This window comes from Cavia porcellus, unplaced genomic scaffold (genome assembly GCF_034190915.1).
Source record: "Cavia porcellus strain 051 isolate PalLab524CR breed Dunkin Hartley unplaced genomic scaffold, mCavPor4.1 scaffold_13, whole genome shotgun sequence".
Classification (NCBI taxonomy): domain Eukaryota; kingdom Metazoa; phylum Chordata; class Mammalia; order Rodentia; family Caviidae; genus Cavia; species Cavia porcellus.
In genome coordinates this window covers 27,789,941-27,806,809 of record NW_026947496.1, presented here as the reverse complement: position 1 = coordinate 27,806,809, position 16,869 = coordinate 27,789,941, and the positions used below count along the sequence as shown (strand labels likewise).

The window sequence follows — 16,869 nt, the reverse complement described above, 5'->3', positions numbered from 1 at the left end:
CTCTGCCATGTGAGGATGCACAGAGAAGGCAGTCGGTGAGCCAGGAAGTGGCCTTCACCAGACAGTTCTGATCTTGACCTTGGCCTCCAGAGCTGTTAAGAAATAAGCAATGTAGACTTCTCTAGAAAGATCTAAACAGACTCGGCCATTAATTTATATTTATCTAGCCTCACACTGAACATTGGAGTAATCTTAGAGTGGCCCAATTGGCTTTAACTTCTTCTGTTTTTAAAACAGTTTTTTTCTTTGAATTATCATGGATTTAAAAAAAAAAAAAAAAAAGGCAAAGGGAAACACCAGGCACCCCCACCTTCATTCTGCCTTACTTGGTCTCTAGGTCTTTTCCCCCCAAATCAGTATTCTTCAGCTACTTCTGATTCTGCTCATTTATTTTGATTTTGTTCAAATCAAATTTACAGTTGATGTTCGCTATTGGCTTCGTTTCCACCTGCTGTTCACTCAGTTTCCCAGGTGTTTTGTGTGTCTTCCTTGTGCTATTAGTTTTCCTGTGGCCTTGTTGGTCACATCCACAGAAGCAAACGCAAGTGTCTTTCCCTGCTTCAGAATATTTGCTGTAATTACTATTTCTTCTCCTATTTTAGCAGGTGACATGTACCTTGAAAGGAAGCATATTTAAATATAGTTAATGCCAAATAATTTTTTAAAAGTAAAGTTACAAGTTTATAGCAACGTTCCTATATATCTTTCTTTACCTCCCAAACTATCAAGTTTGAATGGCTTGTAATAACAAGATTCTGTCATGTTCATCCCTTACCCAGTTTCTTTTGCTATAGATCCATGGTTTGCTTAACCTTTTCCACCCTTAGCTTCCCATTTTATTTTTTAAGACTAGTGAGAAGATCTCTTTTCACTTCCATTTAATGAGTTTTAACTTCTTAAGTATCAACTTGGTGGTGGGCTGTCTGGTCGTAGACTTAACTCTAAAATGACTAGTTTAAGAACAATAAGAAGTGAATGAGGCTCTTAAAATCCTAATGAGGAACTGGAGATATTGCAGTCCCTTGTGGGATCATGGAGGCTTGGTCTTAAAGCCCCTGCAGATATCAAAATCGATGGGTGCTCAAGTCTTTTACATAACAGTGAAGTATTTGCATGTAACCTATGCAATCCTGCTGTACACTTTAAATCATCTCTAGATTACTTATAATATTTAATATACAATAAATGTTATGTAAAGAGTTAATACTGTATTGTTAGAGAATACTGGTTGGGAAAAGTCTATACATGCACTTTTTAAAAAAGTATTTTCCATCTAAGGGGGTTGAGTCTGCAGGTGTAGAACCTTTGGATAATAGAAGACTGTTTACTTTTTTATTAGGTGGTACTGGGGGATTAAACCCAGGGCTTTTGCATGGAAATATTTCACTAGCCCTTTTTTTAGTTTTGAGAAAGCAACTTGCTAAGTTCTCCAAGCTGAGCTTGAATTTGCTATCCTCTGCTTCAGCCCAGAGTGCTGGGAATACAAGCCTATGCCACTGTGCCTGGCTTCTGACTACATATTTTTAAGAGATAAATTTCCTATCCAATTATAGTCTTAAATCGCCTTTAATTCAGTTACTATAGCTAACTTACAAATAAGATTAGAGGATGAGGACTGTTTAAATGGTATGTTTTTGGCTTTTTTGTTTTTTGGTTGAGAAGATAGTCTCACTATATAGTTCAGGCTGGCCTTGAACTCATAGCAATCTCCTGTCTCAGCCTTCTGAGTGCTGGGAACAGCAGTGTGAGCCACTACAACTAGCTATTTTTTAATACAGCTGCATTTTGTAAACCAAAGAACCTTAAAAGATGATGGGTTACTGTAACAAATTCTTACGGTTTTTTTTTTGGTACCAAAGATTGAACTTACGGCCTCACGCTTACCAGGCAGGCGCTTGTGCTGCTGAGCTAAATCCTCGGCCCTTTTTTTTTCCTGTTACTGTTTTTTTGGGACTGAGAATTGAACTCAGGACTGTTGCTTGCCAGGAGGGGCTTATGCCACTGAGCTATATCCCAGCCCACCAAATTCTAAATAACTTAAGTGTTTGTTGCAGGGTAGTATGGCAGTATGATAAAACTGAACTTTATTACTGGAAAAAATAGAGGCTGATCTTGAATTCAGGTATCCCAGTTTAAAAAAGTGAAAGTGGCATGCTTTATCATTTGCCTAGTTTTCATGATTTACCCTAATTTTGTCCTATAAATCAAGAATTTTGGCAAATGACCAAACTAAAGGAACAAAGCAACCCTTTGTACAAACATTAAATCTAGGAGATCTGGAAGCTGGTAATTTACCAACAGTATTTTTTGCCCCCAAATCAATTTCAAAGAGAAAAAGAAAAAAAACCCTAAAAATTTCAAAACATATCAATCTGGGTCAACAGTATTTTTTTTCTTTGTATTGGAGATTGAACACATGATCTTGTACTCATCAGACAGGCGCTTATGCCACTGAGCTAAATCCCTGGCCCCTCAACAGTATTCTTACCCAAAAGCCAGGTGTGGTGGCACCATCTAATCTCAGCACCCAGGAGGCTGAGGCAAGAGGATCACAGAGTTTGCAGACAGCCTGAGCTACAGAGTGGAAAGCTCTCATGAACTGCAGTGAGACCCTGTCCCAGAGAGCAAAAAACAAAAAACCCCCAGTATTCTTACCTTAGAATTTGCTGCTGTTGTTTTGGAACCCAATTTTTAACCTAAATTATGGTAACAGACATCTTTGGTCTGTGTGGTACAGACCTTACTGTGCAGGGATGAAGTACATTTGACATCACATCAAGTGGCAGTACAAAGAATGAATCAGGTATTCAAGGAATGCAGTATTCAGTGAGTTTTGCACTATTCACAACTTTTAAGACTATCCTAGTTTTTGTTCAAGTGAATCAATTTTGAAAGCTCAGGCAGCTCTGGTGATAGCCAATTTGGGAACATACACAGTACTTTGAAAAGTCAAAACTGTTTAACTTAATAAAAATTCTTGAAGTTATATTGTAGGAAGGAGCTGGATTACTGCCTGATACATAATTCAGCTTGCTGCAACAAGATGGCAGTGCATAAATGAAAGGCCCTTCAGTTTCCCTTTGAATTTTAATCAGAATTTTCTGTATGTATACTCCATATATACCCCTTGGACACTTGTCCAAGGGGTACTTTTTTTTTTTTTTTTTTTTTGGTCTTTGAGATAAGAATAAACTCACTCTGCAGTTCAGTTGAACTTGAAATAGTCCTGCCACAACCTCCCAAGTGCTGGGATTACAAAAAGGTGCCATCATGCCTGGCCCACCAAGACATACTTTTAAGGTATATAAAATAGTTACAAGTCATGAGTTTATTTTTCCCTTGCCAGTGTATGTAACTAGAAGCTGGCTGTTTTGAATATTTTGGATTATTCTCCCATTATTATTATCATTGCTATTACTGTCTTTTCAAGACAGTCTCCTTATGCAGTTCAGGCTGGCTTTGGGCTCACTTGTAGCCCAGGCTGGTCTCAAATTTGCTGGTTTGAGACTATCCTTCTGCCTCAGCCTCCCAAGTTCTGGGATTATATCTGGAAGGCCATCATGCCTATTTCTCTCCCTTTATTACTGATACATACTGTACAATGGACCCTCTGTATTTGTTGGTTCTCTGTCCTCTAATTTAACCAACTGTGGACTGAAAATATTTGAAAAAGTAAGACCTGTTTTTATCTTGTCATTCTCTGAACAATACAACAATTCTCTGTGTATTACTTACATTGTATTGGGTAAAATCCATAACCTAGGATGATTTACGAATACAGGAAGATGTGTAGAGATTATATGCAAATAATACCATTTTACATAAGAGACCTGAGTACTGGCAGACTTTGTTATGTAATAGGAGCCCTGTAACCAATGTCCTGCCAATACAAAGGGATGACTGTGTGGAAATCAAATGTTCTATTCCTAGGTTTTAAGGTCATGGGATAGTTAAGGCAAATCTATAGCTGTACTTAAACAGCTAACTGAATCTCATGATTCATTTATATAAATTATTCAGTCTTCATTTTGTGAGATGAGTTATCAAATTTAAAAAGTATCTGGGTACCATTTGGATACATACGTTATGTTCATGTCAACACTAACTCCTGGGACTCCTCTTTCTGTGAATAGCAGAGCCATTGTTGATATGCTGTCTATCAAGGTGGCTGTAAAACCACCATGGAGAGTGCCTTGTTTATTAGCGTGCTCTTCTTCTACTTTCATTTCACAAATCACTTTCTCAGGAGCAGCAGAGACAAGAGTTACCTACATGAAGAAAGAATCAAACATCCATTTTGTGGTAATAGAAAAACCCACACATCAGGAATAGTCATTAGATTAATCTGAATCTTTCCAAAAGAGTTTATTCAGAAATCCAATTAATTGCTTGCTAGTGTAGGATAGATATTAACACTTATACAAATTGTTTTTAAAGAAAAAGTATTTAGGAGAAAACGATAACTAGTTTTCACTAATTTCTACTTACAGTATAAGTGAGCTTTTCAGTCTCATGGCATCTCTTTGGCATCTCATGTCTCATGGTCTCTGTGGTCTATTAAATAACCCATTTTAGATTTAACTCAGGTGTTTTCCAGTTTTGAACAGTCATTTTAAAAATGACTTGGTAATGATCAGTTCAAAACAACTTGAAAAACAAAGTGGAAGAAATTCGGTAATTCACTGAATTACTAGAATTAAGCTTAACCCACGAAACCATTTTAATGTAAGCTTAACAACTGAATCTAACAAGTTAAATTACTGTTTTAAAAGTCTCGCTCTATTTATAAAGTAGCATAATGAAAAGGTATTACAGATAAGATAAAATGTGGAATAATTAGGAAGCATCACTGTTCAGAAATATGTCGGTGGTTTACTGGGTTTGGTTTTTTTCATCACAGGTTTGCTTGTAAGCAAATAATGCACTGTGAACATTCTCTATTAATGAAAATCATCTGTTGAGATCTATAAAAACTGCTAAACTAATCTTTACGGGGAACTTTGGGGTTCATTCAGTTCTTCATTTTCTTTTGACTTTCTTTCAATTATACATTCACTAAGTGATAAGCATTTTTTTTTTTTTTCTTTTTTCTGGTACCGGGGATTGAACTCACGACCACCTGCTTACAAGGCAGGTACTTATGATAGGCATTTTTTATCTCCATCATAAATTCATGGGGCCACTGCAACGCATGCAATCTGCCGTCAATGGCAATGCCATGTGACACACAGCCGTACTATACAACAGGGCAGGGATAAATTCTATTTTGCTGATAAATGCAAGTTGCTTTGTTTCAACCTCACTGAAAAAGTGATAAAACTGACATTTCCAACCAGCTCTGTCTACCTGCACATCCCCTTAACCACTAAACTGTAAATTTTCTAGATATATAAAAGCCTTTATAGCTCCTACCATAAAGACATATGAATTTCATAAAATAGAGGTTTTGCTGTAGTTTATCCTGCAAGAGATCATGAAGGAAAACAAATACAAAAAATACTATGTGTGTTTTACACACTAGGTAGATCAATAGAAAAAATGTTAGGTGTGTTTATAGCAGCAGTAAGTGATCTTAGCCACAAGATGTCCTCATAAACTGGTAGTACTCACCAAGCAGAAGCCAGGAGCAAGGTGTGAACTCATTCCAGCACAGGTCGGGATTTTGCGTACTATTATTTGTAGTACTGGGAACAAGGCATTATACATACTAGGCAAGCACTCTACAACTGCGCTATACTCACAATTCTGTGTGAATCTAAATTAGGCTCTGGCAGTGTAAAAGTGAATGAGATAGAATCTCTTCTCAAAAGCTTCAGTCTAAAGAAAAACTGTAAATTACTGCAGTGAAGGAAATTTTTGGAGATAGAATAAATACAGATTTTCTAGAGTAAAGGTATCTTTTTTACAGAGAGAAACTTTCATTTCCTTGTTTCAAGATTTCTGGGTTTTAAAAGTATGTTTTGGGGGAGGCAGAATCAGTTGGAAATTCTTGGAACATTCCATCTGAGTTAGAAAAGCAGGCAGGAGCCAGGGGAAAGCAGGTAGTTCAAGAAATACAAATGTGAGCACCTCACAGAAAGCAAAGTTAGCAGGGCATATTTTAAGGTACATATGTTTAGCACAGCTTAATTCCTAAAGTCTCATTTGATTAACTTTGGCTAGGATAACAAAAGTTCATACCTCTTGATGTTAAATTTTCTACTACAGAATAGTCTTTAACTTTTTTTTTCCTTTTTCTTAACCAAAAGGCAACTGGACATGCTAGTATACAAAACTAGTTTAAAATTTACAATGAAATAGAGATAATTTTGTACTATTTAGCCTGACACAGCAAGAGAGTGTTTTTTTTATGTATTACCTATTTATTTATTCAGTACTGGGGACTGAATCCCTGGCCTCATGTATGCTAGGTAAACACTGTACTACTGAGCCACACCCCAGTCCTGAACTGCCAATTCTAGTCTCCCTAAGTAAAAAAAATGAACCAGTGATGAGACCTCGTGTCCCAGTACCACAGGAAAACAAACAGAACCAAATGGAAAGTACCAGTGAAGTGTCCTGTCCAGCCTCCCAGAGAAAATGCCCTGTGGGATAGAGGCACTGAGACCTAACCTTCCTTATCTCTGATGAGGACAGCTGGAGAGAGAATACTGAACAAGGAAAGAACCCCATCCCAGTCAACATATAGGCTCTAGTGTACACACCTGTTTATTGTTAACAGTCACAGACTATGTTGAGCAATTTTCCATGCGTTGTCTCAGTCCTGCAAATGTTCGAAGTGTTACTTTTACCATCTCCATTTTCCAGATAGGAAAACAGCTATCTTTAATTCCCCGGTTTAGCAAACCCCCCCCCCCCATCTCACCTGGAGCACTGCAGACACCTAGGTCTTGACTTATTAGCTGTTTTATGAGAATGTGGGTGTGAATTCTTTTACGCAGAGTTGGACATTTGCCTACCAAGATCTAACAACACAGAATTGCCAGGATGTGTTCCATTCCTAAAACTCCAAAGATTGGATGACTGCAGTAGTTTGAACCACTATGGCGTGGCTCCCTCTGACACAAAGGGCTCCTCAGGTTATCATAACAATTGTCTTACATAGGGGCTGGGGATTTAGCTCAGCGGCATAAGCACCTGCCTTGCAAGCAGGTGGTCGTGAGTTGGATCCCCAGTACTGATAAAAATGAAAAAGACAAAAAACAAATTGTCTTACACATATGCATACCATCTGTCCCTTCTCTACACAGTCTTCAATGTGCTGTCTCTTCCCTACCATGCACTTAATGTTATTCATGCTATCATAGCACCTTGCCCGCACCCCCAATATCTAGGCTCAAATAACACTAATAATAGACATACTCCCAGTGATAACAGTCTCTCCCTTCCTTTTCCAGTGAAAACAGAAGGGCTGCCTAGTAACAGCAAGACAGTGTTACTTTTATTTTTTTACAGTCCCAACATGAAGATGCTATTATTCACTGTGATGTGGTCCTTTATATGAAGGTTTTTGTAGAACTTACAATTCTTCTTAGTCAACAAAGCAGTCTGAGTATGAAAGACTGCACGAATAGTAGCACAGAGAACAGATAACATTGGTAGGTGAGAAGTTTGCACGTATTTATGAAAAAGGCTGTTTTCAAGCAATTTGTCCTGATAGACATTGCTGTGTGTAACACTACAGATGCCAGGAGTTGTATCTGAGGACAATGTATGAAAGCACCTTGTATAAGTAGGAAAGGAGGTACAAAGCATACAACAAGATGCGATGATGTGACAGGGTAGGAATAGCAACAGAAGCAGATGAAAGTTATGTAAAAGGAGATCCTGTAGTTTGCCCATGCTGCTGAGCTCTGACGTAAATGTCTTAGTGTAATTATACAGATGGCTACAGCTTAATGGTAAAAAGATCTGGTTCTGGAAACTGACTTTGGCTAAAGATCTAATCTGAGGTTTCCAGGCTATGAAGTGAAGATAATAATAGTACAGGGACCTCAAAGAGCTTTGTAAATCTCAGAATAAAATTCACAGCCAGTAGTTGGGACCAAGCCTGGTGGTAATCAAAACAATGTGCACTCCTATAAGAATCAACAGCAAACATTTTGGTTTGTATAGTTTATCACAAATTTATTTAAATTGTTTGTATTGTCAAGGTCATCAACCAACACTAAGTCCAACAGACACTCAGTAGCCCTTCCTGCCCTGACATGCCCTCTCACTATCTAGTAACATCCTGCACTTTGCCGGGATCCTCCTCCCAAGGACTCCTTTTCTCCTGATTTCCCTCTTACTCTACTAGCTGCTCCACCTTCTCGTTAATTGGATCCTATTTTCTAAGAATCTTGGCGTGAGCTAACCAGTTACACTAGCAAGACTATGCATGTCCACACTTGGCAGCTAAGTCACTCAGGATATGGTGTACATACTGCAGCCAGGGGTGGCAGCTTGGGCTATGGGACAGAAAAACTAGGTTTAGAATCTCTAGTAGTTTTAACACCTTGGGAAAGTTACACTTCCCTTTCTTATGTGTCTACTTCACAGGGTTGTTTTAAAAGTTAAAAGAAATTGTTAGGGAAAATAAAATATTAGGTCAGTGTCTGTCTCACCATACTCAATACATGCTACTTATTACTAAAATACTACAGCTTGGAAAACGACCTCTGCTGACTGTTATATTAAGATGCTGAAAAATTAAAATAATTGATTAAAAGATAATTAGCAAAAATAGTTACTTCAAGGATAGTTATTAGCAATATTGTCATTCTGTACTGAACTCATTACCCTAGTAACCAAGCACCAACCACAGTTATAAATTAACTGACCGCATCGTTCTGCTGTTCTATAATGCGTCATCCCCCCTACCTTAGTGACTGTGTGTGATGTCAACTTTTGTTCCCCTTGTAAGAGACAAATGATGCTGTGTCAACCATTGTTCCCTTTATGAGAGACAAAAGTTCCTGGAATTGGCAGACCAAGGGCTATGAATTGGCTAACCAACCACTGTGAAATGCCTCTGACCTCAAGCAAAGGGGAACAAAGGCCCACCTTGTTTCTGTTTCTCATCACTATGTACTTAATGATCAATGAGCTAATCCTAAATGAACTATAAAAATCAGTCAAAACTCTAACTCAGTTGCACAGCTTTGCAAATTCCATCTGCACTGTGTCACTGGGCCAGCTAAAATAAAAGCGCTTCTTCCTAAAAACGACGTCATTTAGCCCCATCTTTTCCATCTCAGGGGTTTTGCCCCATTTTTCATCTGGGGGCCCTTTCGGGGAATTACAGCACTGACCTGCTTTTTTATACAATCAGAAGTTTCACTCTGCTTAGTTTTTTCACTTTGCTTGGTTTTAAAGCCCTGAAAGTAAGGGCTTTTCTGAAGGCGACTTTCTGAGATCTTCCAACATCTACTGAATGGCTCACTTCCTCTGAACAAAGCTCCATGTGCATGGTTATAAAAGTTCCCTACTATCAGTATTTAAGATATATGTAACATAAAGAAACTCCATAGGGAGTGGAGACAAGTGGTAAGTCTAGCAAGTGAATCCTCTCATGACTAATATAATTAAAAATCTCAGGGCAGACAGCCCAACTGATAAAACTATCAAAAATCCTGGGGTCATCACTCATTTTTCTGTCCTAACCCATAAGCCCATCTATCAGCAAATTCTGTCAGTTGTCTCTTCAAACAAATTCAGGTCCCAATCACTTCCCAGCTCACCCATGGAGTCCACGCTGTCTCCAGCCATGATCATTTCTGAGTTGTTCCAAGTGCCTCCCAACTTACCTACTTTGCCCTTGCCCCACTGTCTACATATTCAGCATTAGCAACACAAACAATCCTTTAAAGTCAAATTATATCACTGCTTAAAGTCCTTTCAAATGGAGCTTCTCTTCACTAGAGTAAAAGCCAAAGTCTTTCAGGTTACCTACAAAGCCACGTGTGACCTTGCTCCATTGTGAGATTCCTGTCTCTATCGCACTGGCCTTGCTGGGACCCTCTCATGTACTGCAACACAGTGCTATGATGTCTCAGGGGCTTTACATTTGCAGGCTCCCTTCGTGGAATTCTTCCCCTTCCATATCCATGACTTACTCAGGTCTTTACCAAAAGGTCACTATTTCAGTGATATCTTCTCAAATAACATTATTTAAAATTGAATTCTCAAACAAACAAAACTGCAAGCGAGGTGCAGTGGTGTGCATTTGTAGTCCCAGCAGGAAGCTGAGTGAGGATTGCATGAGTCCAGGAATTAGAGGACAGTCCAGACAACTTAGTGTGCCCTAGTCTCAGTGACAGAAAATAGGAATGCATAGCATAGGGAAAAACTGAAATTTTTCTGTGCCTACACTCCCTAGTCTCTGCCTTTGCCTTTTTTTGTAACACTTAGCACCATCTAACACATTACATATTTTATTTGCTGATTTTGTTGTGACTTGTTCTACTAAAACAGAAGTTCCATGAGTACCAGGAAGGACTTGTGTCAGTTTTGTGCCCTGTTATATTTCCAGTGCCTAGAATACGCCTGGCACACAGCAGGCACTCCAGTATTTGTTGAATTACTAGATTTGAACTTGTGAGTTAACTAGGTGCATTTGATAAAAACATGCCCAATACTTGGTGGCTTCAGAAACCAAGTACAGGGAAAATGTATGTGAAAGGTATTCTAGGTCCCTGTCATTAAGCATTGCAGGTGCCTCTGATGAATGCTTATAAAGTGTCTTCTAGGGACTTGATCTCAAACAGCTGTCAGTGTGGAGACAGAAGACAGGTAAATCAGTCACACACAGAAAGTATATAACAGAAGTCAGTTAGGATAGCTGGGAGTGGTAGAGCATGCCTGTAACCCCAGCACTGATGCAGGAGGATCTCTGCATGTTCAAAGCCAGTCAGGGTTACATGTGAGTTCACGGCTAACCTGGAATACATAGAGAGACTGTCTCAAAAAGCCAAAAGAAAAAAAAAGTCAAGGTTAAAAAGTAGGTCAAAGGAAGAAAAGTGGACTGCCAGGGAAGACTTCTGGGCACAGCAAGTGTTACCTGAAAAGGACTCTGAACAATGGGTTTGGGAAGGGCAGCTCGGTCAAGGGCGAAGGTCCCAAAATGAGTAAGATGTCCTCACCCCAGGGCCTATAGGCCTCAGTAGAGGTTCCAAGAGAAGGCCAAAAGTAACAAATTAGCAAGTAAGTGCATAGTAAGCAAAACAGCCCTGGGGAAGACCAAGGAGTAATTTAATATTTAAGACCTAACCAGCTAAACTGACCGCCTTGGGCTGGAAGCTGGGGATAGAACTCAGGGCTTTACGCACACTCAGAGAGTGCTTGAGTGCTGATCTATACCCACAGTCCCTAATACTTCACTCTCCGCCCATGGAATAGTGATGGTGGTAAGAAACGTGCTATGAAACACTAGAAAGAACCGTTATGTTTCCCCCCAAAGGCTAGTAACTGGCAGATAAAAGACTAAACCACTCTAGAATACCTGCAGAGGAAGGTGTTCTGAAGGTTCCATCACATCCACCACAGTGGTCAGATTTCTCAGGTGCAGACTGCCAGCTGCTCTGATCCTATGAAAAGAGTGGTTGCCAAGAAAGGAAACTTTCTTTTCCTTCTTCTTTAGACCTGGGATTTGGGCAATGTTTATTCAAACACATGTATACACATGGGCAGAAGCACAGTATTGTGTAGAATTTTTGCAGCTGAGCTACAGCTTGCAATCTAGTACCTACATATCAAGTAGTTCCCAGGGATTATAACTTGGACTGCAAAAATGGTTAATCAAGGTCAGGGAATAGCCAATGTCATAAGGTAAAGCAACAAACAAACAGCAACACAAATGTGTCAGGAACCTCCATTTGCTGTATTCCAGAAAGTCTGGGAACTACTAGGGTGACTAAATAAAACTTTCATTTAGCCTTCTGTTTTTTTTTTTTTTGGTCTTTTTGAGATCAGGTTTCCCCATGCAGTTCAGGCTGGCCTTGAACTTACTTTATAGCCCAGACTGCATCTCAGACATTCTCCTGTCTCAGCTTCTCGAGTACTGGGATTGCATCTTCTGTTCTTAATTTTTTAAGTACATAAACTTAATTTCTCTGAAAGCTCTCAAAATGTAACTAAGAACTTGACAGACTCAGGACTTCGATAAAAGGGCTATATGGACAAGTGGTGTAAAAACTGAGAATTTCAGAGGGACTACATAAAACTAAACCTTGGCTATCTTCTGCAACACGAGAAATGTAAATTCATCATCATTTCTCTGCTAAAATTATAATTCTTTGACAGTTTTGCTACACAGTCCAGGCTGGCCTCAAACTCAAAATAATCCTCCTGCCTCAGCCTTTCAAGGGCTGAGAATTACAGGTGTGCACAACACCCAGCTTAAAATTACAATTCTACAGGTATATTTGCTGAAGGTTCATGTCAAACCCTTTCCCTCATAATATAAAAAAAACTCTTGAATTCATTATTTCACTAATTGTATGATGATTCCTTATATTCTCAGTAGCATTTAAATCACTGTTTTTTTACCAGTTCTTAAATTAAAACATGAGCTTTTTTATCAATAAGGCAGTGGACAGATGTAATTTCCTATCTATTACCTCTTTAGGGCTATGTGTTATTCAACATCATTTTCTAGGCTTATTTAAACCCATACAATTACATGAGACATTTTATCTTTTTACAAGATTACAGAAATGAAATCATTATCACTCACATTATTTTAGTTTTCAGTTTTCTCTTTCTCTAATTCAATTTATACATATCTCTTTCAACAGCTATATTTCCTAGTATGAAGATATTAGAATTTGTCAGTTATTACTTAAGTGTGTTATTTCCATTTTTTTTGTTACTATTACAAATAAAGGTGCTTTTACTTGAATAGGATAGATTCTCAAAATTAGACAGCAGGTTAAATTTACGTATGTAAATTTTTCACAGTGCTTCCAGATTTCTCCCTGCAGCCCTCCAGTGAATTATTAATTAGCACTTTAGAGAAAGGTCCATTCCATTCTGTTCCCTGTTGAAATTTATATAAGTCTTATAAACATACAACCCAAAATTCAGTTCAAGGACATTGTGGGAGACTTGGCTGAGTGAATGGTTACAGTACAGGCTCTGTGTGGAGTGAATAGTTAAAACAAGAATTTAAATTGGGGGCGTGGTGGTGCATACTTGTAATCCCAGCATTTGGGATTACAAATGGAAGGCTGAGGCAGGAGAGCACTGGAAGTTCAAGGCCAGCCTATGCTACATAGATTTCAAGGCCAGCCTGGACTACATATTGAGACCTTGTCTCAAAAAACCAAGATATATAATATATAAAAAAAACCCTTCAGGTTAAATGAAGCATGTTGTGTCTGGCCATTGTCCTTCCACTTTGCAGCAGGTATTTAGGCCACTGAGCTAAATTCCTAGCCCTTGCACTGACATTCTAAAAAGAAGTCAGGGCTGCTCCTGAGGTCTCCCTAACACTGGGCACTCTCAGTTGAGACAGCCCTCTGGGCCTCTTGGTGTCAGACCAAGCACTGTCTCTGAGTAATCTCTTCATCCTGTCTGCCACAAGGACATAGTACATACTATATTTAGAAACAACAGAATTGCTATTTATCTAGTTGTTTAATCCAGGACAAAGTGGTGTGGTAGCACATGCCTGTAATCTCTGTTTCATAGGAAAATGAGGCAGGAGGGTCACAAGTTCAAAGGTAAGATGGCAAAGCCTCATCTCAAAAACAAACAAAAAGCCTTAACAAAGGAAGAAAGAAAAATAATTATTTAAGAAGTTTTTTTTTTTCTTTTTTCTTTTGGTGACAGGGTTTCCTTATGCAGTTCAGGCTGGTTGTGAACTCACTTTGTAACCCAGGGGGCCTCAAACTCACAGTAATTCTCTTGCTTCAGCCTCCTGAGGGCTGAGCCTCCTGAGTGCTGGGATCACAGGCATATGCTACTATGCCTGGCCAGAGAATATTCTAAGTTAAGGTTTCTCAATCTTAGCACTACTGGTTCTGGAAGCATAGAAGGCAGTATCTGTGCTCTGTAGAGGAGTGCTTAGCAGCATTCTAGACCTGTTCTCATTAGATGACAGAATACCTTTTCTACTCTATCCAGGTTGTGCTGATTAAAATTATCTCCAGGCCAGGGCACAGCACTTGCCTGGCAAGTGGCCAGGTCATGAGTTTGGTCCCTGGTACAAAAAAAAAAAAAAAAAAAAAATCTCTATAGACACTGCCAAATGTCCTTTGGAAAGCAAAATTATCCTCAGTTGGGAAACTGTATAGGTAATGACCTTTTAATTTACAGTAAAAGAAAATGGACCATGTTTAAAACTAGACTTATGAAACATTATGTATAAATACACATTTTAAATGTGTGTGGTGGCATATATATTTATAGTTCCAGCTATTTGGGAGGCTGAAGCATGAGTATCCTAAATTGTGAAGCAACCTAGGGAACTTTGAAGGACCCTAGGATTTAGTTCTGGCAACTCTGACCACACAAAACCTTTTTTTATATTAAACTAGTAAACACACATCTCACAGTATCAAATGGTAGTATTTAATGGCCATTAGCTACATACTACATTAGCTACATACATGAGTTTTTAAGAATCTGAATTGAGACATGCTGTATATTCAGATTTCACAATGAATTTTAAAGATTAAGTATGAAAAAACCTTACATTTTTTGCAAAGCTCTAGTTGGCTTTTTCAAATGATACAAATCAAGCAGTCTCCACTAAAGATTTTAAAAACGCACACTAAATACTTTAAAATCATATGACATGTTAAAATAACTTGGATATATTATCACTTATATTACTAAAATTAAATTAAATTCATTTCTTTTTTTGTGGTATGGGGGATTGAACTCACAACCTCATGCTTGCCAGGCAGGCACTAATGCCACTGAGCTACTTCTTACTTTTTACTTCTTAAAACGTGGCTACTATATAATTATGCATGTCTCTCCTATCTGTAGCTAGTATGGTTATTTCTATTAGTCAGTGCTAATCAACATATAGAATATATTACTCTTTAATAGTACTATAACTTCCGAGAATCTCTATACATCTGTTCAAACGGCACATCAGTCTAGAGAGGTGAGTTACACCCCTGCCCATTCAGATTAAGACTGCTCCAGTGTATCAAAGGTATGAGATACTTAAAGGCAATCCAACCATGGCAAGATTATTGCAAGATGATTCATGCCAAGTGGTTGCTAAAACGTTAACAAGGAAATTGGTTACTATTTTTCCCCCCAGGGATGTTGGAAACTGATCCCAGACCTGATGCATGGCAGGCAAATCTTCTATCATCGATCTAAAGCTCCAGATTTTACTTACTTTCTTTCTTTCTTTTTTAAGACAGGGTCTTGCTATGTAGTTCAGGCTGGCCTTGAACTCCTATGTAGCCCAGGCTGGCCTTGAATTCACAGTGATCCTTTTGCCTCAGCCTCCTGAGTGCTGGGATTACAGCTGTGGGCCACCATGCCTCATTCCGCTACAGATTTTTTTAAAAATTCACATTTCCTCTTTTATCAGTACATCCTTTTTGTAATCACCATTTTTCCAAAAGTTACTGTCAAATAATATGTCCTTGGATTTCATAGCATTTTCTATTTGAAAACATTAAATATGTTTGTCTAAGTATTAGTATTTTTCACAAAAGCCCCAAGTGATAGGTAATTATTATTTACATTGTCAAAATACACCCTGAGAGTTGTGTTCCAGGAAAAAGACCTATAAACTACCACTTAATAGAATTTAAACTCCTCTTCCAAATTATTTCCAAACTTCCGAGTATAGCATCTTAATCAGAAAGACATGCACACATTAAGACATTTAGGAAAAAAATACTAAAAATTCTTAGGATAAACGTCTTTTAACTCTGACAGTACCATGAGCCATTGCTATTCAGGCTAAGTCATAAGTGCTTCCCATGGAACCCTGAAAACTAGGAGTCTGGGTTAGTTTGTTCATGTGCAGATGTGCAGAGATCGGCCCTCCGTAACTCATTGCACTTTATTCTCGCTGCTCCCCCAAATGAATCTCTTCAAACATCTCTAGATCTTACAAGTGCTGTTCTCCAAAATGCACTCCATTTTCCTCCATGGGCAAACTTACCTCTCTAAGAGGCGAAGGCCTCGGAGAAATCTCCAAATCACACAGAGGAACCTCTCTCCTTTTGCACATCACTGTACCTAGCGCTTGGCTTTTGAGACTTAACAGCAAATAACTGCTCTCTGCTAACCCAGGGCAGCGCCCCTGAAGGCAGATGTGCAGCAGGCTGCCTCTTCCTTTTTCTTGGGCGCTCTACAGACCCTTGCTCATTGAAGGATAGAACTGGCTCCATGAAAGGTAACCACATATCTGCACAGTAGGTGAAAAAATCTACGCACGTGACCTGGCACCTGGGAGGCGCCCCCTCAAAGCTGCGATCAATTGCTAAGGTGGATGTACAGGATGCTCGGGACGACCCGACTCAGACATCTGAATCTGCGTGCACCGCGTTCCACGCACGGAACTTTCTTTCCCTTCATTAGAGGCTTCGGCTTCAATACCTTTTCCCAAACTCTATCAAAACCTGGAGCTCTGGTCATGAACTTCATCACTTCCCGCACATTCCGTGACATGCTGCTCCCTGTGAACCGACTGTCTCGGAAGAACGAAGGGCCGCAAGTCCGCTACCGAAGAACGACCAGACACCTGAGTTCTGCCGTCCTTGCTGTCCCGCAGCGCGCTCAGAGGTCAGGCGTCGCGCGCGCCCGCTGCCAGAGTCCCCCGCGGCTCGCGCACTAACGTTCCGTTCCCTCTTATGACCGAGGGCGCACGCGCGTTGAGCCCCACTAGCCCCAGTCGCACAGCCCGCCGCT

At 39.3% G+C, this 16,869-nt stretch overlaps 1 protein-coding gene across 2 annotated transcripts; it reads right to left on the bottom strand.

Annotated features, from left to right (window-relative positions):
• Positions 1 to 371: 371 nt before the first annotated feature.
• Positions 372 to 16,786, bottom strand: Acot13 (acyl-CoA thioesterase 13). 2 transcript variants are annotated; one of them, XM_003468769.4, is made up of 4 exons: positions 16,558 to 16,755; positions 11,483 to 11,567; positions 4,084 to 4,268; positions 372 to 616 (listed from the first exon to the last, which is right to left on the bottom strand). In XM_003468769.4, exons 2-4 carry the CDS (start codon positions 11,510 to 11,512, stop codon positions 460 to 462), a joined length of 372 nt encoding a protein of 123 aa, XP_003468817.2. In that variant the 5' UTR covers positions 11,513 to 11,567; positions 16,558 to 16,755; the 3' UTR covers positions 372 to 459. The 2 variants fall into 2 exon arrangements, with proteins under 2 accessions (XP_003468817.2, XP_013006850.1); XM_013151396.3 differs by lacking the exon at positions 11,483 to 11,567 and having other exon boundaries at positions 16,558 to 16,786.
• Positions 16,787 to 16,869: the final 83 nt, after the last annotated feature.